The 27,882-nt window shown below is 36.5% G+C and overlaps 1 protein-coding gene across 3 annotated transcripts in view; it reads right to left on the bottom strand.

The window, feature by feature from the left end:
• CRPPA (CDP-L-ribitol pyrophosphorylase A) overlaps positions 1-27,882 on the bottom strand; it is a 110,404-nt gene that overhangs the window by 13,002 nt on the left and 69,520 nt on the right. The window contains exon 10 of one of the 3 annotated variants that reach the window (XM_061996564.1): positions 15,933-16,014. The exons of the other annotated variants lie outside the window; for them this stretch is intronic. Within the exon in view, the coding sequence (XP_061852548.1) occupies positions 15,934-16,014 (81 nt within the window). The 3' untranslated portion in view covers position 15,933. The remainder of the gene's footprint in view (positions 1-15,932; positions 16,015-27,882) is intronic. 3 annotated transcript variants of the gene reach the window in all.

The following is a 27,882-nucleotide window of genomic DNA, read 5'->3' as shown; positions in this document are numbered from 1 at the left end:
GCTTGCACATGAGTCCCGAGTTGCATCATCTCACAATCTGTGATTGTTGAATAAATGATAAAACGTCCATGTTTAAGTTACACACCAAAATTCGAAAACATCCTTGAATCACAGTTTAACATTTAAAATTGAAGGTACATCCTCCATCTTTCATCTCGTCACTCAAACTCCATGTCTTTGCACCGGTGTGCTGTTTAGGCATAGTTTATCTCCCACGTCTCTTCTTTTCCTGTCTGCAGCTGAGAGTCAACAGCCTACTGGAAGGCAATTCAAGAGTTTTAGTGTGAGGCCAAGCTAGGCTTTTCAAAAAAAAAAAAAACCCACCAAAAAAACCAAACCACCAGACTGATGAAAGGTGTCCAGAAATCAGACAAAAAGTTGCAAGGACATGAGGTGACACCTCTCCTTGGTGAGTAAGAGAAGAAAAACAAGTTACTGAAGTAGTTATTAATAAAGATTTATTTCCCTTTGTCTCTTGCACTAATATGATGCTTTCATACACTATTTTTGTGGAAATTCTGATTGTTCTCAACGTCCCTTTACACAGAACACTGACTTGTTCCCTGCTCCAGAACTGTCTTTACATAGTGACAATAATAAGCCAGGAAGGAACTTATATTTCTTGCAAAAATGCGTATTTCTATGAGAAAAGGAGCTCTAAACACAAGTAGGCTCAAATACACTCAAAACTGCTGTGAATGGAGAAAGTGTATTGTATGTCAACTGTTTTCTTTTAGGTATGTTGCCTACACAGCATTTACCTACACTCTTAAGACTGGACAGTTGATTTGAGCAGCATCCTAGGACATAAACTGAACGGATTCTATCCAGTATGTACGAGGAAGTAATAGGAATTTTTGAAAACAATCAAAACTCTCAATTTCTCCTTAGTTTATAGCATAAAGCCAGTGCAGATAGAGCATTTGCCCTTGTCAAAGTTTTTAGCTAAGCAATGGAAGGAGCATTTAATTTTGAAAAATTAATTCTAGAGGAAAGAAGGTTCTTGATGTCTCACGTGAACCGAGCTGACGGGTTCAGAAAGCAGCAGCAAACAGCCTATGTCCAGTCCAATAGAATGGGTAGAGAAGAATCACAAAAACACATGGGAACCACTGTGGCAAAGTGCTCCATTTTCACCGAGTGTCTGAGAGGAATGGTGAGCACTGGATGTACCATACCTTCCCATGGAGAGTGGATGGTAGAAACAGATGGACAGGCCTGAGGGGTGTAGTGCCATTTTAAAGGATAAAATATCCTCAAGCCAGCTAACTTGCTAGCAGCATGACTGACTGGAACAGCACAAAATGTCCATGTGGACTAATCACATGTGCACTTACTCACTCTCTCAGCTGGTGTACACAGCCCCTAGGTAGCTCATGCTGTGATGGTTGTTCTGAGTCTTGGGCTCCCATCTGATCTTCCCTCATAGCTTGGATCGTATAGAGGAATCTCTCCTGCCACTAGCTACTGACTAAACCATCACATCACTGAAGGGCAAGCAGTTTTTAAAAAAACCCTTTGAGTATAAGCCCACTGACAGGAAGGCAGAAAAGTGCCCATAATTTGCCATTGTAGAGAAAACACTGCAAACAGTTAATACCGTTCCTTAGGGGTCACCAGCAAATCCTTAAACTCAAAAAGTATAATCCTTATGACTGTAAGAGAAGGGATGTGATTGCTTTTGCATTCTAGTTTTCTTTTAGCCTATAAGACTCCAGCCACACCATGAAGCTAGAGCTCACAGATGTTTTCTTATATAAAAATCCGGGTTTGCCAAAACAGGCTTTTCTCTCTTTCTGCCAGTTCATATCAGCTCAAACTGTGTAACACAATATAAAAAGGCACTCAAAATGACAATATATCCAAGTGATGAAACTTATAAAACAATTAAAATAATTTTTTAACTCTTTTGTGTTTTTAGAAAAAGGACTATTTTAAAACTTTTTAAAGAACCAAAATAGAATAAAGAAATAAAGGAATGAGTCTTGCTTTAGCAGATGGGTTAATTGTACTCCACAACTAAGATGTTTTATTAAAGATAAATCAGATTAAATATTTCGATAGCTAAGAACACATCTCTTTTTATGAGATTAGCATTCAACGTAGAGCTTATTTTTCAGGTATGTTGTATCTTGAGTTGCATAACAGAAGAGTCTATGTTTTACATCCTTTAACACTTTCAATTAAACTGTTACCAAAGTTTCCTTTCAAAACATCCTAAAACTATCTTGTGCCTACTTGCAACTTTAGATATGTCTGTGACTGCCTGCAAAGATAAGTTCAGTTCTCCCTAGTATCTTCTCATAATAGGAATTTGATTAAGAAACTATTTATGACAGTTTCCAAGGGCATGACTAAACATGATGTCTAAGAGTTTACCACATCACTCCTCATTTTAAAATCTGGATCATCCAAAGCTAATTGAAATTCCTGGGCTGACAAAAGTGACCAGTGCTTTTTATGGGCACTAGTCTTTTTCATAAGGAAGGTCACTGTGATTCTTCCAAGACACTATGGTAAAAGAGATGGTATTAGTGACTTGTAGACTGCCTGCACATGGAATGTTGTAATGTTTCAGCTTTACTTATAAAACTTCAATATTCAGCTAAATATTACTCTAAATATTACTCAACTGATGCAAGAATCGTGACATTGTATGTTAAGCAAATACCTGAGTAATTCACTTGAAGGCTCGCTAAAGTATTTTAAAATATTAACTGGTAATAATATATAAATAAACTCAAGAGTAATTTAAAGTGTTTTAACAACATTGTTGGATTATTTTCTGAACATAAGTGTCAAAAATGTAAGCAAGAAGAACACTAATTAGTCTTCAATCTGATAGTAATTTTGATAGCAGTTAAAATTACAGATCCTGGACACAAGACTACAGAGGAATTTTAAACTGATTTTTAAGTCATTACTTTTTTGTAAAAACTGTATTGTAGTAACAACATTTATGTTTAAGGGAAACACTTAATTTTGTTGTATTCTGGTCCTGATATCCACAGCTACAGAAGAAATAACTCCCATGAAATGGTAGTTACTTAACTGAGAACACTGGATAGCAGAGATAAGAATCCAAGCACCAGCTACTATAGCCTGCAGAGCTGGTATGTCACAGATTTGGTTGGTTTAAAAGAAAAAGAATGTAGCTCTGCTTAAGCTTTATGCAGAATTAAACACTACTTCAGCTGCTAGGTGTCAGTTAAGAACAAATCTCCTGGTGCTTCAAGTAAAAAGCACAACTTTTTCTCTGACTTTAACTTTTTTTTTCCCCTTTCCAGCTTCAGTATTTGCTTCCAAGTTCATAGCTGAATTTACAACTTCATGTATCTTTTTACATGGGCAATGATTCCACATTGTTCATCTCCTCAGCCTGGCTTGATTAGATGAGCGTGTGGTTTGGCTTTTCATGGACAAGTTTTAAATGTTTCCTCTGGACAAAAGAAGTGTCTCAAACTCTGTTTCCACTAATTCCTCTTGACTCAAGTTCTCTTTTGTCTTCAACAAACCATATTCCCTTGTGCCTGCTCTTAGCCTCAGCTTTTACCCTGCATGCTCTGCTTGCATAAATCTTCTGTCTATTCAGTAAGCAAAACTATGTTTGCATCAGTATGTACAAGCCACAGCCTCATGTCTTAACACTCCTAGATGTCCTCAGTCACAATATCTCCTTCATATTTGCTACTGAGATTAACTCTCTATTACTTACTTGAAGCTTACAGGTTAGGAACTCTAGCATTAACTTTTACTGCTGAATATCTTTTCATATGCTCAAAGTGAGAGTCCATTCTTCTAGTTAAACTACCAACAGACAGAGCTACATGTTCCCTTCAAGGCCCATTAACAAAATACTAGCTCACTTTTGTCTTTGTTTATGACCAATCTCAAAAGCTTTATGAATAAATACTAAAATTCATTTCTTCAAACAAATTTGAAAAGAAAATATGTGGTTGTATAAGATGGTAATAAATAACATGAGCATTATTAATACTTTTGCAATTACATACAAAATTATTAATCAAGAAGCTTTTTCTCTCTAAAATTAAACCAAAATATCAGAAAGAATGTATTTTAAAATGCAGAGATATTTTATAAAATCAAAAGCAATTAAGCCAAAATCACCTTTCCCAAAACATTTCTAGATTCCCACCATGTCGTTAGAGAACCAATGACTTTAAAAAGCTTTCTACAGGAGTCCTTGTTTCTGCAGCTATCATCATAAGAAGTAAATCTATGTGGCAAACAAATTCATATTCTGTAGTTAGTAAATACCAGGAGTTCTGAAACCAAATCAGTCAGCAGAAGCAATCCCTTAATGTGTTTAACTGAATATGTTCTGAGAAAGCAGTCATGGACCCTGCAATTTTCTAAGTCCTAGCATTGGCCACTGTGATGTCACTTTCTGCTGTTAATTTAGTATATGTTCTTAGGAACCAATATTGTATTTACACAATAGATAATACACAAACTGTAATAAGTTATGACAGGCATTGTATTTCAAGACAATTATAGTTTGCCTCTAGTAGCCTTATAAGGCATGAGACTAAATACCTATTGAGTTTTACCACCCAAGTAGTACTGTTTTGGACTGAAATGCCTGGATTATATTACTGATATAAAATAGAAAATAAACTTCAAAATAAGGAAAACAGGCAACATACTTATTTATGATTGATCTCATTTCACACCAGCTCCCAAACATTATCAAGAACTCTAAAGCTATTTATAACGACCATTGCTATTGGTTCATTTTCAATTTCTTACCTGTTAAGTAAAGAAAAGCACAGTTTAGATGAAAAGTACTAGAAAAGATTCTCATAAACAGCATTACAAAGCTGAAGCACTGAATGACTGTGACATTCTGTCAGTACCTACTGTTTATAGATTATAGAATCATAGAATGGTAGGGGTTGGAAGGGACCTTTAGAGATCATCTAGTCCAAATCCCCTGCAGAAGCAGGTTTACCTAGATCAGGTGGCATACGAACATGTCCAGGTGGGTCTTGAAGACCTCCAAGGAAGGAGACTTCACCCCTCTGGGCAGCCTGTGCCAGGGCTCTATCCTCACAGTAAAATAGTTTTTTCTGATATTTAAGTGGAACTTTTTGTGTTCCAGCTTCATCCCATTACCCCTTTTCCTGTTGCTAGCTACAATACAAAGAAGGGATGTATGATGTGATTTGTTAACTTAGAATCCAAAAATAACATTTTTAAAAGTTCAGATTTACAGAACAGTGCTAGTTCATGACCAAAGTGCCAAACTTTAAGCAGTGTAGCAGCGTATCCACATGCATTCATTAAAAAAACAGTCCATGACTCTTTGTTTCTAAGTAAGGTAGAAACCGCCATGTAATTTACAATTGTAGTTAAGGTTTGTTGCTTGTAAAATCTTCTGAAGTTTATTTTGGAATCAGTTCCTTCTAAGAACTGTAAAAATATAAAAAGCATCACAGATCGCCAAACCAGATTATTTAGTTACTGTCCAAGCTGACAGATCCACCTTACATTGATAACACACATTCAAAATCACTATCAAGAGAATATCAAGACTTTTGTATGAAACAAAGTACCAGCAAAGACTCTCGGTAATAACAAACTCAATGAGCCTTACAGTAGGTAGATATATATCTCCTGAAGCCACACATAACAAAGGCTGCAGTCATGTACTTCAGGTACAACTGAGGATGGCATTGCAAGGCTTTGACAGCATCCTATGAACATTAGCTTTCTTGGAAAAGTGTAAATATTTCTGATATGAATTGCTCAAGTGACACAAACATGCCCATACTGTACTCAAGCTAGGATTCTAAATCTTATTAGCTTTAAGACACAAAGCATTCTTGGTAAGCATCCATAAGTAAAAATTATTTTAAATTAGTCTTGATAAAACATGTAAAATACATTACTTTGTTTCTACTCTAACAATTTCTACTGAATCTTCAAATGGTAGTCATCAAAAGGAGAGACCAGCACAAACAACACTGTGTTCACTCAGAGTTCATTTTGTTCACCATTTCAGCTAGTTATCTACTCTCTCCTCCCTCTTTTCCAAATTCTGCTTTGCAACTGGCTTTAGACATTGCATGAAAAGTAAAGAACTAAAAACAAGGTAGAACACTACCGAGCTGCTTAAATGTGTGTACTGTATAACTCAATTACATAAATAAAATGCAGGAATTGATTCCAAAGCCAACATTGAAAAGTGAGAAATCTGGCTTGTACACCAATCAGATGTATTCTTTCACATTTTATTTAACACAAAAAGAGTTGAAAGGAACAGTGAACTACAGCATCCTGAGGTACATGTGTCAACTGTGAGTGAATGACAGGAGAACTTACTGATAAGTAAGCACTTACACAAGAGTTAATAGATGCATTTACAGTAAGAAATCAATCAACTTTTGAATACAGGACCACCATTATTTCATAGAGATACCTTTGTTAATATTTATTCGGAGTCCAAGGTCAGAATTATTTGCAACAGTATTTAGCAGAGAAAGCAAACAACTATACAGTTATAGATAAAGGATTAAAAGGGTTGATACAATCTCACAGATAATCCCTAACAAATCCCATGCAATAACTTGATCTAACATATATGGAAAAATGCTTTAAAATAAAGTTTTAAATATCCCTCTATATAACCTAATGAGCTCTCAATGACTCTTTTGATGGGAGATGTACGTAGCTACAAAAGCTTTACTTAAAATCAGAAGACCAGACTGACACAAATTACAAAACCAGGCAACAGGAGAACAGCTTTAAATGTAGTTATTAAAATTCATTCCTCCAACAGCTGACAGGATCCAAAAACATGTGAGATTTAGACACTGATTCATAGAAGAGCTTTACGGCTTTCAGTAGATCTTGTACAGGAAAAGAGTGTTAAATCCAGGACTGTAACTTTCAAAATCCAAGCATACCTGCAAGTCAAATAGTTCCCATCTTTCTGACACTCTGCTCCTGAGATGCTCTGGTTTAGAGGCAGTACACTGCTAAAAAGCAAAATTGCTAGGCAAAAAAAAATGGATAACAAAATCAGGAAGCCTGCTGCGTCTAGATCCCTTTTACAGGTATAAATAAACTTCTCCTTCCATATACAGTGATTCAGATCAGGAGTCTAATAGCTACAACTTGTTGAGGTATCCTAAGTGGATGTCCTAATCAAGTGACTGTAATTTTGAAAGAAGTGATTTATTTTCCTCCCCCAGCCACCTGCCCCCTGCCCCTTCCGCCCCAATTTCCCCAATTTCATATAGAACTTTACATTTGGCACACACACACACACACACACACAAATTTAGGTTACTTGGTTCCAAGGATATTTCAGTGTAGCAAAGAAAGTACATTCAGTTACACAGTGATTTAGTTAATTTTAAAAAATGAGAAGTCTTAAAGGAAGTTTTTATGTTTACAACTATATTCCTTCTGCATCATTTTACTATCAACATGTAGAAAATATTTTAATTGAAAACACAGAACTAAGTACTTCTATCTAGTAAGAATTCAGCAGAATTTGAAATACCCCAATAACAGGATGAAGATAAAACAAAAAAATCTTAAAACTATAAAAAGTTTCCATTCTTCTTTGTGATCAGTAACAGGAGTGGCAATGTGCATTAGAAGTCTCTATTTGCAGTATTTACTACACCAGTCCCTCAAGATAAAGCAAAGCAATTAAACATGAGTGTTTAAGAGTCCTAACAACTAATTGAGCATAATTGAGATTAAAAGTTCCCATAAACTCAACAATAGTCAACATTATATGAATCTCGTTTGCATTTGTTAAATGCCCAGATTTAATAATTGGAGGTCAGAGCATATCAGAAAATTTAAAAATGCCTGCCAGAAACCATTGCTTAAGTCATTGGAAGGTGAAGCAACAGATGAATGACACATACTGTATGTGGTTCACAGATACTGCCAGTTCACTTAAAAATTCATTTTAACAAATGGACAAAAGAGCTCTAAAACTGTCAGTTGTATTATCTACAACTTCATGAGTCCCAAGTTGTACCTATCACACACACTCACTTAGGCAAGTATAACTGTTAATGAAGAAATATTTTCTAGTTTGATCTACTCAACCGCTGCTACAAATGTGTATTCGACAGAAAACTTCCCAGTTGCATAAAGTAAGGTTTGCAAATCTTATGCATGCACGCTGGAGGAAAGAAACTTCATTCTTCCTCTACCACACCTTGTCTCCCCATATTTCAAAGTTTAAATCACTTCTCAGTGAAGTTCTTTGTGTGCTACCCACATTCCTACACTCCACCCTCAAACTACTTTTTTTTAAAAAGTGTTGTTTTTTGACCAGTCCTATCAGGTGGCAGCTGTTATTTGCTTTTTCTTTCTGGAAAGAGTATTTTCCCCAAAGACCTAGACAAATTTTGAAGTGGGTAAGTGCTATAAAAGTGTACCTTTCCTTACAGTACAGTATTACTGAAGAAATATTTTTTCTTAAAAGTTGTACACATATGACTCCACTCATCCACAGATTCTTGAGACTACTGAACACTATCACCTTGTAAAATATACTGTACAAATATTTAAGACAAAAGACATCTGTATACTGACTATAATGTGGAGTAAAGTCCAAGTATAGAATTCTTGATTTCTTGGGTATAAAACCACATACTATGTTAATAAACATATCATAGTTTTGCAAATGCACATATATTTACAAAAAGGGGTGCTTCAAGCAAATTTCTTCAACTAATAAACTATTTTCTCTTCCTGCTGAGTGTAAGACTAAAATCTGTATACAGTTCTCCTCTTTATTTTGCAGCGTCTCTGCGTCTAAGCAATTCCAATATGAGAGGTTATCTACCACAGCAAAAGCTTAAATTTTTAGGTGCAAGAAACTGTGTGAGGAAGCCTATCACCCCTCAGAGAAGAGGCTTCTCCATCATCTCTTTTTTGTAATAATTACAGGAAAAAAGCAATCTATTGATTTTCCTTTGAATTCACATGCTGTTTCAAATTGTGCTCTAACACGTTCAGATGGTGGGGAAAGAACAGACACATCTCTTACCATACACAAGAGTTTCTTGTAGGCTTTCACTCTCTAATTTTAAGCTTAAAGAGCACATTAAAAAAAACCACAAAACACAAAAACCTCCATGTTTATTTCTACTCTGTTCCTATGCCTTGTTTAGAACACAGTGGGATTTGGTCATGCTGCCATTCAAAGCGACTGGGACAGAGTGGAGTATTCAAAGAGACCTGGAGAGGGACCTGGACACCACCCATATATCCTCACTGTTCTCTTAACAGACTTCTTCCAAGTACCTACTTCTCTTTTAAGCTTTAGAACCCTGTTTTGCAGTTACCGCCTCACCTGTGGACCCCAGTCCCCACCATCATGAGGTTCCAGCAAAACTTTCAATGTGAATGACAGAAACAAAATTTAAAAGGCACTTATTGAGAAGTTGTTTAACAAACGCCTGATAGAACATATTATTCATAGATGAGGCTTATAATTTTTCCTCGAATATCACTAATCATTTTCCTTATGTATATTGTTGGATAGGTATGTAAACCTAAAAGGAAAGCATGTCATGAAGTCTGGGCACTAGAATTAACTGATTGTACAGAACTGTAGAAAACTGCTAGATTCATACCACTTGGTTTTAACTTTCAGTGCATGCTGTTATAAAATGCTTTTTTGCTAAGTGCATTCCCATCATTTCCAATTTTAAAACATTATCTATTTAATAACCAAAATGCCACTTAGAAATAACAATGCTTATTGTTTCCACATGCTTTTCAACTTCAGTCTAGCAAATACATTGCTATAAAAAAGATGTCAAACTCTGTTCCTACCAAAAGATTATCTCCATAACATTTTTAAATGATGAACTGAACTTTGTGAAGCATCTCCCATCTCAGTTTGCATTGCACTCAATGTTGGGCACACAGCACCTTTACTGCTCTCTACATTAGCAAGGCACAACTCCAGATAACTGCTAGGAAGCTTGGGTCTGTGTAGGCTGCTTGCCTCACTGACACTATGTGGTCACTGCTGAAACAGAGCCACCAGCTCCACTTCGGATCATGCTCCTCTTGGGTACACAGCAGAATGGCTCAAATTATGTACATGTACTCAGTGAAGAGTGCTTATTGCACCTTGGAATATGTCCGGAAGTATTTCTAATTAACAATATCTGAGCAATACTACCTGTTTGGGCCAGCCTGATCAGGATGTTTTCTTTTGACATGGGACATGAACAAAACATCTGCAGGTCTTTTACAGTCCCCACCCCCTTTTAAAAGAAAAGAAAGTAAATTGTTTGTCTGACTCAATGATTCATGTCGTAATTTTTCTAGTAACTGGCAACTTTCTGTTGCCAATTATTTAAACATCAAAATAATATAGTTGCCTGAAGCAACATAAAGCAATAAAAATAAGAGTTGGCAGTTATTACTTACATTATATAAATCTTGATCCAAAGAGTTCATCCAATTAGCAAAAGAATAAATTAGCTAAACAGTATGCTATGCAAAGTGTTTAATGCTGTTTTTCCTTTAGATTGTATTTGTGTTCAAGTCCAATAAAAAGGAGTGAGAGTGACAGTGATCCATTTTGCATATCCTGCCATCTGGCACGGGATCCCTTGGAAGAGTCACAGAACAACTGTTTAAGCACCAGATGCTGTCAAGGGAGATAGATTACCTATGTGGAAGGAGGGTAAAACAGACAGATGGGGGGTTCACCAGGCTGAAACACGTCTTCTCCCAACTGCAGACTCTAGACTAGCAGCAGCCAGGCTTTTTAGGTTTCACTTGAGCAAACCACCCATTCTAGATCGCCTCTGCACTGTACCAGTAGCCAGAGGCATAACAAGTGAGGAAACTTCAAGATAGGGGTAAGAAAATAAGGGAAATTAAGATAATTTAGAGAAAATAATAAAGGTAACTGATAATTTCACTGAAATCTGAATCCCAGATCAAGTGTTCCTACTTCAGCAGCTATCCCACAAATCTTTGGTTTCCAGAGAGCAGCTATTTAACTGGATGCTCTGGGAACCATTTAGTCATCCTTTCATCTGTCACACATGATGATGTTAGGTGGCAGGGGCAGTGATACGCATTTACCTTTATAAGCCTCATACAGACAGTCATATCTTATTTCTGTTTCTCTTAATGTTTTTGTTCTATGTCTTTCTATCCTTGCTTACACAAAATCACCACAAATAAAACCATCAGGAGTTTCCTAGCAATTCTCACCTTACACCACTATCTTGTCAGTGACCAATACAGAAAGAAATGTGGCCGTGCTCCTCCATCCATAGTAGTAACTCTATGAGGATACCTAAGATTAATTGACTTCAGACCTCATGTAGGCACTTTAGTCTGAGAAGCAAAATACAGTTAATGTCTTCTGGAAGTTTCTAGCACCACTGCTGCTTTACCTCAGTCTGATAGGCCCTGGAGGTGCCAAAACCTCTGAATGGGACTTAATCATTCTGGGACATGGGATGAAGCAAACACCACATGCACCAGAACTTCTGGATGCACAGATGCAGTCAAAGCCTTCTGCCATGAGCTGGCATCATAATTTCACCATATTCACAATAAATTTCTGATGCTTATAATTGTGTTCAGTTACAGTGGGCTAGTCCAGTGTGGGGGAAGTCATAAGATCTGAGGGCATTATACAAACCATAAACATTATACATAACTCTAAAAGGAGACTATTCTTTACTTACACAAAGCAATGTGATAGCATTAAGTCTTGAAACTGGAGACTTTCACATTACACAGTAAATCTGCAGCGAAATTTCTACTTAAGGTACAATGATCACTGGCATTGAAGTCCATGGGAAAGACTACAAGGTTTGGCAGTATATTTCACGTACAGCAATACAATATATAACAATTCTACAGAGGTTCCCTTTGTTATGCTAAAACTTAGCAAAAGGAAAAAAAAAAAAGGCAAAAAACCCAAGAATATACTTATTGTCAACTATGCTAATATACTATAATGCTTATATCAGTTGATTATTCTGGAATGACCCAGGCTTTCCTCTCTATTGAGCATTTATTCTGCTTGAGTGTGAAACAGCCTGAAAACATTTCTATTTTGACAGATTAATGCAGCAAAGAATAAGACAAAAATGTCCAAGCACTGTTCTGGTGTTCCACAGTATAAAACTAGAATTCTGCAGTAAAGATTTGCAGGAAACACCATCTACAGTCTTTAAGGGAGGAGCTTCTTAATTTTTGCAAGTTTTAGCAAACTTGCACATTTATTTAATGAACCTGAGTAGTATAATTTTAATTTGCAATTTTAAAGAAGTAAATAGTTCTGCCATTGCTTTATTTCTCCTTCATAAGTCTATTTTCTTCCAAGTTAAAAATTTTACTTTGATAATCTAAATTTCACACTGTTTTCAACCAGTCTGCAGGCACAGCAAGTTTTCTCTTTTCAATAGGATATACCAGCATGATTGCAGAACTTGGTTAATTGACACTGAAATTATTTTTCCCTCAGCATCTCAGATAATAATTAGGTCTCCACTGAACATCTTCATCAGTCATTGAGAAATGCTTTTTAACATGCATATGCAGTGCAATGAGTAGTCTGGCACAATAATTTCCATAATCAAGAGGCTGTTAGGAATTCCGTTTTCTTAAACAGAATTATAAAGCTAGACAAAGTCTCCATAGTCCTCTAGTTCAAACTCTTGCTCCTGAGCTATCCACAAACAAGACTGATGAAAAACTGAAGTACCGTTACTATGGAAACATGGACCATAACACTAACTAAACCCTGCTTCTCACCAGACATGCAGACAAATCTTCCATTCTCCTAGGGCTCCTAGGTTCCAGGCTCCTACTCTAGTGTACTTTAAATTCAGCTTTCTTGGATATAATTAACCAAAAATCACATTTTTAAGATACTTTATCTGAGTATGTACGACTGTACCAAAATAAGTTCTGAAATATCTCAGAATTAATTTGCATGCCATGAAGAGAATGTATTTTAAAATAACAGTGTTTTCTTTGAAGACTACATAGAATATCAAAAGGATGGAATAAATCAGAATATAAGGTAAAAAAAAAAAAAATATCAATCCTATTCAGCTAAAAGCTCAGCATGAGCTAGAACTTTACTTGCATTTCAAGCTTAAGATTTAGAATTCCTTAACACTTTCTCAAATCTTATCCTCTGTGTTCACCCCTCCTAGATCTTCTCATAAAAGATGACAGAGAGACTAAGATCTGTATCTCCAGATCTGGCCAGACACAGCATTCCCTAGAATGTGTTCCCCCACACAGAGTAAAACATCAGCGATCCTGTCATCAATCACAGATGCAAAGAAAGAAATATAAATATGCTCCTTTCTAAATCTGATAACTTGTTGATACTTGAAAAGAGATAAATCACTCTACAAGTAAATAATAAATAGCTCTCACTTACAATGAAGGCATTAATAATTTCAATAGTATATATAAGAGCCACACATAGGCTATTTACCTATACCAGTATATGGGAGGGAAAATAGAATGAACAGTTCAAAAACTCTGAGACACAACCAACTTAAAAGCTATAAAACACTGTCAGAGAAAAATGCAGAATCACAGTAAGATCTTGGGAACTAAAGCTATGAATCCATACACATTCCACTTCTCTGCAGATACTTGCCCCAGGCTACTGTATTTCTGAAAGAGGGTGTCTGTGTAGAGATTAACAAATTAATTTCACTTGATTTTCAAAAACTGCTATTCATCATTGCACCATGTTTTCAATGAGAGTAGTTAAAGAAGCCAAAATGCTTCAGCTGAAGCCACCAAGTATTTGCTAACTCGATACTGGTGTCCATTCCAGGATGGAGAAAAGCTCAGAAAACAAGGATCACTGTAGGCCAATTTCTCAAAATTTTGAAGAGAACACTATTTTCCTTATGACTGTTAAAACCCCTTTGCTTATACTGAAAATATTCCAGACCAGTTTCTTCTCTGCTGAAAGATGCTGTGATAATCTGTACTAAGTGGGAAAGATGGAATAACTAGAACACAATCCATACGGCTGGTACTTTTATCTGTATCTGGCAGTTTGAGCAAAAAATAACAGTTTTATAGTTTTCCACCACGAAGAACAGACACTGTCAAAAATAATACAGTATTTTATCTACCTAGTAAATAACTACACTTTAGAAAGGGAGATGTTCAATCCATATTAAAAATAACATGAATAAACCACGTTTCTTTGATATAGCATGCACTTGTAGCTCACCGTAGCCCTTGAGTCGTGCACGTATGAGCATGCGTAGGAATGTCTTGTGTCAAAATAAACATTAGAATCTTGAGTAATAAATATATAATTATCATCTGGATAAAATCAGATGCCTGAAATCCTATTGCCTCTGACTATAATTATAGTAATAAAAGCATTGCTGACTGATGAAGAAATGTACTATTTATGCTGCAGGGACTGCAAATCAACACTTTTTTATACTCAGCCACTTAAAAAATCCAGTCTGCATTATAAAGCTTCATTGGCATACAAAATAATTCACCTTTGGTCTGCAGTGACTAATCCTTCTGTGTTTCTCCTCCTGTATTATCTCTTTTTACTATGATTTATATTATTGTCAAGATAATAAATTCATCAATTCAAGATAATACTTGGTCTTTACTGCATAAAATATGTTTATATAAAATGCACGTTCATTGTCCTAAATCACATCTTTAAGATATCTTTCATCCGTAGTAAAACAGTGTCTCAGTAGATTAGAGCAAATATTTCCAAACATGTCTACAAAGCACAACCCTCAGAAATCTCCAATCTTATTTTAAAATCGTATCTTTAATCTTGTTTTGCTCACTATATCCCTGGAGTGAATATTAAAAAGAAGGCCTATTTTACAGTTGCCAAGAGGGGATATATCATCTGAACTGCAAATTTAAATTCAAATGCTTTAGATCTTCTAGAAAGATTAAAAATGTGAGTAGTGTTTTCATCTATATTTATGAAGTACTTATTGACAGAGCTTCCCAATTCTGTAAGTAAGAGAGTCTTCCCACATTCAGAGGTGATGTGGATATTGCAATGCCTCTCATGATCTCAGTGGAAGAGTTGTGGGCAGTGGTCTACATTCCACTGAGATAGCTCAACTAATTTTACGTTAGATCACTTTTTCATAAAAAAGAGAGGAAATAAAATGCTCACTATAGTAATTTTTTATTTTAAAATACAAAGGTTCACTCAATTGTCTGAACCCCAAAAACTAAGGTTTCTCTTTGCAGTCTATTTCAGGAAACCTCTGCATAAAGCCTTTTAATACCATAAGTTTGTCCACTTTTTCACTCCACATGACTCATTGGAACAGCACTGACACTGTTAATGCTACACTGTTCCCAGACTTTTATATTTCTGTGTCCTGCAATGTTGACTCCTATCTTGCTTTTTTGTCCCCCTCCAATTAAAATGTCTGCTTATCCTTTATTTTCTCTTCTTGACACCAGATGCTCAAACTGAGGAGGACTGTGAGCACACGAAAATCACTCTACCCTATCTCAACTACACATTGCAATAGCACCAAATGGGTGTAATAAGCTGCAATGTGCTCCCTGGGGAAAAAAAATAGGGAAAAAATCCAAACCAAAGTCTATGTGGGGTCTTTTCAATGGCTTTGTGGAAGTGACAGCCATAGGAAAAACTGGAACTCAGGAACAATACAGCATGATGATTACAGAGGACTGTCTGCAAATTTCAGGGCTGTAGCTTTCACTAACATCAACAGTGTATGTTGATGACAAGGCAGAATGTTTATATAGCTGCACCACTTGGCTAAATCTGGATTAAAGTTCACAGGAAAAGATATTCCTGATACTATGCTGATCCTCCCCACCACAATGCAGTTTATTTTCCTCATTAAAGAAAAGTAGCAAAGAAGAATTTAAAATTTAATTACTTTACTGTATGTTCCAATCCCAGCTTAGTTCACGGCTCAGAATGGAAGGAGTCGCCATCAGCACAGACTCTATCAAGGATCCCTATGAGGAGAAAGAAGCTGAGAAGCTAGGACACTTCATAGTGGCTGCATAGGAGGTGGTGATAACACAATGCATAAGAAAGTATGCCTAATGAACATAAAACTAGGATTTTGCTTACTTTTTGCAAAACACAATGGTAGGACAAGCTACAAGCATTTGCTAAGAAAACAAACAAATAACAGCTCAAACCACACTGCATACAGTAAACTTGCTTTCATCTGCTAAGGCAATCATACAGATAACATTCCTTTCTTAATTGGAGAAACATCTTTATGCACAGTCAAGAGAGTTTTTCCTAACCTCATCCAACAAAAGCATCCTGTGTTTAAATGAGAAGGCTTTTGGTCATTTCTACATTCTTCTTATACTTACCTTAGTTACCAAATAAAGCCAAATCCTAGAGATAGCAACAATTTAGATCAAACGCAATGTGTAAGGATATCAACTTGTTTACAGTAGTCACTAAAACTAGAAATAATATCTAGAAATAATAATCATGATAAAATCAGTGACAAACAGAGCCCACCAAGTCAATACCATAGGATTGTACAGCTAAGACTGGGTCCGCTACTAAACACAAAGGAGAGGGTGCCCCGGTGAGAAGGCTGAACTACTGGATGCCTTCTTTGCTTCAGTCTTTATGGCCAAGGCCGGCCCTCGAGAAGCCCAGTCCAGCAAGGATAGTAAGATGGCCAGGACAGCAGAGGACTTGCCCTGGGTGAAAGAGGAAGAGGTTAAAGACTTGTTGGCCAAGCTTAAGGCTCAGAAGTCAATGGGTCCTGATGGGATGCATCCGAGAGTGCTGAGGGAGCTGGCTGATGTGATTGCTAAGCCTCTCTCCATCATTTTTTAACAATCATGTAGGACAGGTGAGGTGCCTGAGGTCTGGAGACAGGCCAATGTCCCACCAGTCTTCAAAAAGGGCAAGAAGATGACCCAGGAAACTACAGGCCGATCAGCCTCACCTCCATCCCTGGAAAGGTGATGGAACAACTTATCCTGATAGTTGTCATTAAACATATGAAGGAAATGATGGTTATCAAAGGGAGTCAACATGGATTCACCAAAGGGAAATCCTGTTTAACCAACCTGATAGCCTTCTGTAAGTGCATAACCAGCTGTCCACACGAGGGGAGAGCAGCGGATGTCATCTATCTTGACTTCAGCAAGGCTTTTGACACTGTCTCCCATAACATCCTCATCAGAAAGCTCATGCAGTGTGTCTTGGATGAGTGGACAGTGAGGTGGATTGAGAGCTGGCTGAATGACAGAGCCCAGAGGGTAGTGATCAATGGCACGGAATTGAGTTGGAGGCCTGTGGCCAGTGGAGTTCCGCAGGGATCAGTTCTGGGGCCAGTCTTGTTCAACATCTTCATCAATTACTTGGATGAGGGGACAGAGTGTACCCTCAGCAAGTTTGCAGATGACACCAAACTGGGAGGACTACCTGATTCCCCAGAAAGCTGTGCTGCCATTCAGTGGGACCTCAACCAGCTTGAGAGTTGGGCAGAGAGGAACCTCCTGAGGTTCAACAGGGACAAGTGCAGAGTCCTGCATCTGGGAAGGAACAGCCCCATGCACCAGTATAGGCTTGGGGTTGAACTGCTGAAGAGCAGCTCTGCAGAGAGAGACCTGGGAGTCCTGATTGATAATAAACTAACCATGAGCCAGCAATGTGCCCTCGTGGCCAAGAAGGCCAATGGCATCCTGGGATGCATCAAGAACAATGTGGCCAGCAGGTCAAGGGAGGTTCTTCTCCCCCTCTCCTCTGCCCTGGTGAGGCCTCATCTGGAGTCCTGTGTCCAGTTCTGGGCTCCTCAGCTCAAAAGGGACAGGGAAGTGCTGGAGAGAGTCCAGCACAGGGCCACCAAGATGATCAGGGGACTGGAACATCTTTCATATGAGGAAAGGCTGCGGGAACTGGGGCTGTTTAGTCTACAAAAGAGAAGACTGAGGGGGGATCTCATTAATATTTACAAATATCTAAATAGTGGGTATCAGGAGGTTGGGGCATCCTTTTTTTCTATAGTAGCTAGCAACAGGGCAAGGGATAATGGGATGAAGCTGGAGCACAAAAAGTTCCATTTCAATACAAGAAAAAACTATTTCACTGTGAGTGTGACAGAGCAGTGGCACAGGCTGCCCAGGGAGGGTGTGGAGTCTCCTTCCTCGGAAGTCTTTAAGGCCCACCTGGACATGTTGCTGTGTGACCTGATCTAGGTTGACCAGCTTCTGCAGGGGGTTGGACTAGATGATCTCTAAAGGTCCCTTTCAACCCAACCATTCTATGATTCTATGATTCTATGACAGGACTAATTAACACCAAAGTACCAGTGGTAAAGCTCATGCTATAAATCATCACTCTCTGAGCCATTCTGCCCAATGCTCCCATCCTAAGTGAATGAATTTGACCTTTCATGTCCCTACTTATCCTGGCAAGTACAATTTTGAAGACATATATATACTGCTCCTAGAAAACACCTTACATCATGTGGGCAACCATCCCCTGATCCCCAGTTCGAGAAAAGCTTGTATAATCACTCTAGATAATTCCTTGCACATTTTCCAGAATCTATGTAAAATATGAAATATTAATAGAGAGAATTTCTGAAAAAACACTTTGATGGATTCATCAACACTACCTTTTTTTAGTAAAAACTTTACTTTAGAATAAATGTCCTGCTCCATTTTTTCTGTGAAGAAAAAGCTATTTTAGATTTCCCTTCTTGTAGCACTTCAGTCTGTGATGGACTTTGATCTGAGGCAAGAGTGAACATCACTTTCAAAAGACAACATAAAGAAACATCTTGACTTTTGAAACAAGATAGAACTGAATGTTAGTGTTATTTGGGCAGACAACTGGTTTCCAATAGCAACCCTTAGCATTTCTGTATGTCTCTGTGTTTGAAAAGATACTGCTCATGTCCCACGTAATTAAGAAGTAGATAGTAATTAGGTACTGAGACAGTGAACCTCCGAGCAGTTTCTCTGAATGCTATAACACCAATTAGCACAAAATAAGTCCTTGCTGAATAGCAAAGATCAGTCTAATTTATACTAGAAAGAATTAGAAGAGGATTACATAACATTTTTTTACCAAGCAGTGAAAAGCTGAAATAGATGGATATACAAAACAAATGGGCATTTCAGATGAGCCATATCAAGTCTATGGAAGATGAATAAAGGTACCAAAACCAAGACAGAAGAAAGGCAAAGACAATAACATTCACTTAAGGGAATAATTTGGCACGTAGAGTGGAGGCTGGATTATATTTTTTTCTGTCTCCAATTTCTAACTTTCTATGTATCAAGAAAAAACATTATTAGCCACCAATTTTGTTCAGCACTGAATATTCAAATCCATTTCTTTTAAAAACAGATCAGTTTCAAGCTCTTACAGAGTTACAAGGAACTGTTTGCACATGAAATCATACCTGTTGTTCCACTAGACATATAAGCCCTGTTCTTACAGCACTAAATTTTATCCCCACTCTCATTCTTCAGATGAACTATTTCAGCAAAGAGAACTGTTTAGGAAAATAAATTTACCAAAGTGATAGACAGCCAAAATTTTCCAATTCATGCTTACAAAAAGAGGGGTGCCAAGGTGTCCTGTAGCCAAACCCTGTGCCAGGGCTCCGTCACCCTCACAGTAAAATAGTTCTTTCTCATGTTTAAATGGAACTTTTTGTGTTCCAGCTTCACCCCATTACCCCTTGTCCTGTTGCTAGCTACAACAGAAAAAAGGGATGTCCCAACCTCCTGACACCCACTATTTAGATATTTGTAAATATTAATGAGATTCCCCCTTATGCTGCACTGATGGAAACAGATTCTTGAATGAAAAGATGAAGCAGAGTATTTTTTAATCTTACACATTCAAATCTGTTTGTCTGCAATTAAGCAGACAAGTTAGCAGTTAAGTGCTATTGTTGAAATATTAAGGTTTAAAGCACTTTCAAAGATGCTCAAGGTTTACACTCAGTTCAAATCTACACAGTATTAGTTACGGACTGCAATTCTTTGAGCATATTAGCATCTTTGAGCACCCATTAGTTAAAAATTGATTACTGTCACTGAAACTTCAACATTGCTCACTAAAAGCAAAAGAGCTTCTAAGTCACACATGTACCTCAGTATTAAGAGTCATCTACTCCTATGCACACAGAGGATGGTATCGTTTCTCTCTGGTCAAATCTGCCAGGCCAGAGATGAAGTGTGGAGCATGAGAAGTGAATCACAGCCTTCTGTGGGTCTCCCATGATGATCAAACTAAAACCCTGCTCTGATTAAACTTTCACATACTACATCCTCTCCTGTGGGATCAAACAGCCAGATACAAATTAGCTAGCTTATATGTATAGCATTGTGCATGTGATAAAGCATTGCCTGGTACATTAAGTTTCTCCTAAAGCTGCATTTGAAGGACACTATAACAAAATGAACAATTAATCTGGGAGAAAACATAGCACAAAATCCTTTCTTATCCTAAAATACCTCCTCTCTTACAAGCCTCATTTCCCAGCAGGATTCTAATAATATGAATTTGTTCTTTCCTGATGGATAACATAACGCTTAAAGAATGTCTTCAGCATAAAATATTTCACCTATAAGAAACACAGTATGCTACACTTACATAATTTGAAAAAATTCTGAATTCACATGTTTCACTGGAAACCATTTCCATTTAAATCTTCAGGTAACCAGACCTTTCATATCAGCATTGTTGAACAGGTTTTGAAAAATCAAAACTAGGAAGGTTTACTCGCAGTAGCAGACATTTATTTGGACCTCAAACTGCAAGAAAGTAATTATTTTAGTTTGTAATCATTTCAGTGTGTTAATTAGTCATTAGGAGGCAAAAAGCAGTTCCATTCCTGTCTGGGGCATTTTAAAAATGGTTTTAAAAATTCAAGAAATAAATTCAAACTCTGAAACATCAATACATTTGCCTCTTCTGCCCAAACACAAAGTACCAAGGGCAGATTTCCCAGCTACTGCCACTACTTTTAGAAACAGATTTTGGGGTGTTTCATCTCTACCCTGGTTAACTGCATCATTTTTTTGTCCAGTTATCACAATACTTTATATTAAAGGCTTAAAGCTCCTAAAGTTAGGTAGCTATATAACATTTGTATCTAGTAGAGGATGAGGTAAAATGTTTTAATTACAATTTCTTATCTACAGAACAAGGAAAAGGTGCACATGACTAGAAGCCTGCACAAGAAATGGAGCTTCAACTTTGACCCAGACAGGGTGGTCCTTGAAAGAAGTGATTTACGTTTTACAGAAATAACTACCTCCTCCTCCTCCAACAGCAGTATCAAGAGGAAGGACGGTTACTCTTGACTTCAGAATAAAAAAGGCACATGCTGTTCCTTTTGAAAACACCAACAGTTTTGGTTTATAAACTCCATGAGCTCATTTTGATAGTTACGCCATAACTGCACAGACTAATCTTTGTGCGTTGAACATTGCAAGCACAGACCACACGTTGAGGACAAAAATCAAAAGCAGAACTATGGAACTGGTATCTGATCTAGTCATAGGACAGCGCTGAAGCCATTTTTCCTCATTTTGAATAATGAAAGATCTCACAGGACAGAGAGAAGCTTCTAAAATCGCATGGCTCAGGAAGTGACTGGTCATAAAAGTTTGTGTGTAGTCAGCCTTACAGAGTGTACTCCATTTTATTGCTTGTTGTTTAACTAGAGATCATACATTACTTCTGTGTCTCGGATGTTTTACTAAAAAATCAGCTCCAAAATTCAACACTTGTCTGATAAATTAGAACAGAACATTAAAATTAAGTACATAAGTGAGAAATACTCGAGTCATGTATCTGAGTAAGAATGGAAAAACTGAGTCAGGGAAAAAGTTGAAGGCAGAAGCTCTGCCAAAAATGAGCATTCATGCTGCTGCCAGTACCACACAGGTTGAATCAAACTCAAGTATAAACAATCCATTTTTTTTAAAGGTTCTGCTTTGTGGAAACTTCAGAGATCAAAAGTTATAAATCAAGCAGATTTACTTAAACACACAGTAAAGTAATGGGCTCTGCCTCTCAATAGAAAGACTTTTTCAAACTGGTGGGAAACGACACTGTAAGGTTTGCAATACAGTTAAAGTATTATTTAGTAGGATGAATGAAAATTGGCTTAGGAAAACAACAGCTCAAAGAATGTTTTAAAATAAAATATAATCAATTCAGACTGCAAATAGTGGAAATTATATAAAGGTGACATTTTCTACCTTTTTATAATCCAGGCATACAATAGAAAAGTAACTTTTGGAAAACACAACAAAATTCAGATGAAAAATCACTATCTATGAAGGTTTCCTATGATCTACATATTATTCTCTGAATGACAGTATTTTTTTAACAAAATATAAAAGTATCTCAATTCTACCTCTGTTAATCTAAAATTCCTGCAACTCCATGTCTCAAGAGAATTTTCACAGTAGAGTTTCATTTCATTTCAAACACTATGTGTCTCTCAGTCTTGAGATATGAACATATCTTCATACCTAGATGTTCCAAAACATATTTAGAGGAAAGCCAGGAGAAACATGCAGGGTTAAAATTAGTGAGATGAAGTTGCCACAACATTTGCTCCTATTATTTTTAAATATTAAAATGTAAATAGCTCTCAGCAACCAGAAGCAAGAAGCAAAGAGACTGTTCTGGCCTTACTCTTGGAGAAGAGAAACAACACATATTTATTGGCTATAAGCAAATTTGTTTGCCTGTCTCTTACTTAGTGGTTGGTTGGATTAGATCCTGCTTGCAGCAAGGTCTGTGAGCTGTTTGGTGCAAATATGAGTAAGCAATACTGAAGGAGCAAAGACGTATCTGTACCTCAAAACACAATAACTGGACAGGTAAAATGAGACAAATGGCTGGATAAGAAATTATGTGTGAGAAGAGCACAAGAGCATGCTGGGAGCTGTTCACAGACATCAAGGGAGCTTGCTTGGGAATGTTCTCCCATCATTTCTCAATGAAGAGAGATATTCAGATGACAACAATACCCATATAGGAAAAAGAAACACACATTAAAGATGAAAGATACTTAGTATGAAATACATTGTGCTAGAAATCTCAGAAGATTCAGCTATGACATGAGATTTTGACTGAAGAAAGAAGAAAAAAGCCTGTCCAGACAAGACAAAATTTGCAAACATCTGCTGAATAACAAATCCACGGTGAAGGGTCACAACAGAAGCAAGAAGATCTACAGAAGCATAGGATAATACAGACAAAGCAAAATAAGAAAAAAAGATAACAGCACTGAAGGATTGCTTTCCTGTTCCAGTAAACAGATAAGAAACAGGTCAAAATAAGAAATCTTGCAACAAGAATCAAGTAGCACACCTAGACCTACAAGATGAGTCAAGATCCTGGCTTCCGAAAAAGCAAAGATCAAAATCCAAGAAAGAAGGCAATATCACAGATTGCGGAAGCAAACAGACAACAAAAATTGTAGATAAGGAGATGAGGAAGAGAAAGAAAATCTAACCAACACAAGAAGAAACAATATTTTGTATTATTTTCTTAATTTAGGATACAGATCCACCACAGAATCGATCAAAGCTAAGGAAAAGAGCCTGGATTATATATATTGAAAATAAAATAAAAGGCACACAAATGCAAACTACATGATGAAAAACTGAAACTTGTTAAAAAGAAGGTAAATGAGCACCTAAGATTGCAGGACATAGGGAAGCTCCTAGACATAACCACTTTGAAAGCACAAAGCCAATGGCTGCTGCTTGGGGTACTTGGGGGCTCATCCAAGGGCAGAAAGAATATGGTTAAACAGCAGAATACAGAAGACTGTAAGAACATATACTAAAACATGCCCAGATAGAGAAAAATAGAGAGTATCATAAATTTTGGCATAGTAAATACAAAAACATAGTAAAGGCAAACAAAAAAACAAACACAAAAATATTTTTAGGAATGATTAGCATAAAGAATGAAAATCAATAATCAATCTTTCCTCATATATGTCAGAAGCAGGAAGACTGACAGAGTCTGTAGGGACAACTGATGATCAGTGTGTACAGTGAGCACTCAGGAAATACACAGCAGGGAAACCAAATTAATTCTTTGAATTGGTGTGGGGAAAACTCACATGCTGGATCTCCTCTTTGTTAACAGACAAATAACTTGTAAAATCACAGTTACTGCAGAAGAGATATGGAAAAAAATAGAGAGGAATGTAGCAAATCCTCAGGACTATATGGCATTCACCCAACAGTTCTGAAGTTCAGTTCCTGACAGTGGCGTGTAACTTTTAGTTTAAAATTGCCTTAGTAGGCACAACTGGCTGGTAATAATTGCCAATTGAAAAAAAAAATCTGGAAAGATATAGAGAAATACAGAATAGAGAGCCATAAGCCTGTATCAGGCAATTTAACAAAAAAAAAAAAAGAAAAAAGAAATATTACATAGTAACAGTTATAGCACAATAACAGCAATTTAAAGATGATGGTAAAGTCAATATGTCTGTTGTTGAAGTTTTACTTTGCAACCTTACTAGACCTCTTCAAAGGAGTGGGTAACAGGTGCTTGGACTTACTGGGATTTCTAAGACTTTTAACAAAGCTCCCTGCCAAAAGTTTTTTAAGAAAACTAAGATGCACGATGTAAGATGGAAGATCTGACACGGATACGTACTTGCTCAAAAGACAAGACTGGAGAGGGTAGGACCTACCATATCTTGAGGACTACAGCAAAAGCCACAGAGGTTTTCTATTACTAGCAGTGTACATTTTGAAAGGGTTTCTTCTTAAATGGCTGAAGAACCTCGGAAGTCAAATACAGTGATGAAAATGCGTTATGAGAGGAAGGTATATATGGTTAAAGGAGGAAGTTACATGGCACAGTAAAAAAACCCTAAAGCAGAACTGATATTTTTATCATTGGATACAAGTAAATCAATGAAGGAGAAATTACTGATCTTTGCCTGTAGAAATACTAAATTCCACAGAAATGTTACATATCTCTGTCACATGAGTAAACACAAAACCTATAAGGCAACAGAGAATACATCTTTCAGAGAAGATGACTCTACAGTAAAATACTGACCACCATCTGTATTACCAGTGAGGCTCACACTAACTAAATAAGATCCTTTTGTCATTGTTGTTTAATGCTTCAGTTATAAAACAAAACTGCCTTGAAACTGGAAAAAGTTATTTGAAAAATTTCAGTCATCTTTTTTGCTAAGAAAGTGCATCAAAAATACAAAAAGTTCAATAGGAAGCTAACAGCAACCTGGTAACATTTTCAAAATGCCTCTTAAGTACATGTACCAATTTTAATAAGTTTATTTATTTATTATTCTTTTACATATTCAGAGTTAAACCAGAAAATAACATAGGTACTCCGTACAATAGGTGAGGATTTTGGTTACCTGTTAAATGATGGTTCTGGGGGATAGCATGGAAACAAGGCGAAAAGTCTGATTTTTTTATGCCCAGGTTAGACAGTAAGAGAGTACAAGCATTGCTTTAAGAATTACAGCAGTAACAATTGAAAAGGGTAACTGTCCATAAACAGATAGAACGATTTCACAGGTTTCTGTTAGGCAAGCTAGCAATGGAAAATCAGTTTGTTTGCAGACAAAATTTTGTGTTAAAATCCTTTAATCTTAAATGCTTGTTTCCACTAAGAGATAGTAGGTCAACTGTCTTTCATAAGATCGAAAAAAAGTCCGAATAAGTCATACTAACAGTGGAAGATGAAAGTCACATTTAACGCTCACACTATTTGTTTTTGCAAATGGTTCCAATTCCATCATTATTTCCCGTAACATAAAAATATCTAGCATACTTAACACACATTTTTATAAGTTGCTATATTGTATATTACATGTTTTCCTTTCCTCTAGAAAGATTGCCATTTCACCTTTTGAATTCAATTGTTCTCCAAAATTCTACTCCATACCACTGAGCTATTTTAGAGTAATACATTTTACACAGTGAAAATATCCACAAAAGAAACAACTGGCAACCTTTATTGACTAACACTGCAGGATGGCTGAACTGAGCTATAAAAGCAAGGAAGTTTAAAGACTGTTCTATGAAGACACATCTTTAAGTCAATATGCCTTAATCACTTCGTCTGACTAGGCAATGGGAGAACTCTGATTTCTCCAATTATAAGTTAAATATTTGAAATAAGTTTTAAAAGGTCATGTGTAAAAGGCATTAAACATTAATGTAGTATTCTGTGTAGCTTGTTAAACTCCTAGAAGTTGTAATAGTAGAAACAAACTGAGCAACTTCCTGACCTTTCTCTGATGAAATCCTATGTAGCTATTTAATGAAAACCCAAAAGGTTACCAATTATTTTTTCTAAAAATCTCATCTTGTTCAGACTGGGAGTTTTGTACTGCACTGAGAAGTTGGTTTGTGGAAATAATTTGATCACTTTTAGCAAAGTTGCCCAGTTTTAATAAATCCACTAATTTATTACTCATTTTGGCTAGGAAAGGAGGAAAATTTGAGAGGAAACAAAGCAAGGCAAGAGGGAGATAACAACAGAAAGATGTCAAGAGTAAATGAGCAAGCAAATCTAAGAGCACACATGTACACATTCAAAGCAGACACACTAAAAAACATTTGCAATTTGTTGATCAGTATAATCCATTGTCAGGCTTCTACTAAAATCAGCAGCAGTATAGACAAGGGCTGTGCTCCCCACAATGGTATGCGCCAGAAGGTTTCAAGCAAAAGTGACATCTCCGGGTCTTGTGTTAAATAATTTAACACTCAAATGTTTATGACCTTTCCTGACTCAAAGACCAAAGTTTAGCCTAACATTTTTGTAAACGTGGAATTAATATATTTCTTAAGTGACTAGTGTTCCAGAGATGTAATCTTTATTAATTTCTTGACATGATTCGAGTGCTTCAAAACAGATGCAGAAGGCTAGTTTGGTCAAACAGATTTCAGTTCAAAACAAAAAGCTACTAGCTGGCTTCTTACTTCTGTATATATTACATGGCAGAAAAAATATTCACACATAGAAGTATTTCTTTGGAACTATTCAGCTTTCTGTCTTTCAAATATGAACCTTAGAACTGTTTTTCTGTAGTTAAGTGATATAAATATTTCATTGACAGAAATCTTAAGAGAACTCCCCAAGAATTTTGATACTAATATGCAAAAATTCTATAAATTTGTTGTGCTATCAGGCAGTTACAAACAGTATTACTAAATCTATTATTTAAAAACTGTGCTATTTTCAAAAGTTCCTGTAAATGTGTTTTCATGTAAGCAAGTCTGATGGACAAAAAAATCTGACGTTAAATCAATCAGATGATCCAATTTTTTTTATCATATTTGAACAGTCTGTTAAGATTTTCACACATTCACAAAGTAAAACATATGAATGTCAGATAAGCTGCTGGAGATGTCAAAACAAAAATAAAATATAAAAGTCTCAAGGTGGATCAGTAATTGTTTGTGTATGTGAAAACACTGATGGAGCACAATGATTTCTCTCTGTGAAAGCATAATCTCTTTCACCAAAGCAAAAGAATCTGCTTCAAATCATCTCCACTTAACTGCAAAATTTAATAAGATAAGCCAAATGTTACTTTAATTAATGAAAGTCTGAAAGTTAATATACATGCAAAATGTCACCTATAAACATTTTATTCCATAAATTCCACTATTATCTTTTAGGGCCATTAAAGGGTGATATGGCCCTTTCAGAATATTGTGCTTTATGATCAGTCTTACTATTTTTGTGTGACCCATTGCCAAGGCAAAAGGATAGTTTTATGTTTGATTTCTTAGCATCAAGTTAATAGACCCTCCAGTTCTGTATCTTTTATTCACTGAATATACCAT

The sequence above is a fragment of the Colius striatus genome, chromosome 5 (assembly GCF_028858725.1).
Source record: "Colius striatus isolate bColStr4 chromosome 5, bColStr4.1.hap1, whole genome shotgun sequence".
Classification (NCBI taxonomy): domain Eukaryota; kingdom Metazoa; phylum Chordata; class Aves; order Coliiformes; family Coliidae; genus Colius; species Colius striatus.
Note: the sequence above shows the minus strand (reverse complement) of the source record. Positions and strands in the feature narration are given on the sequence as shown.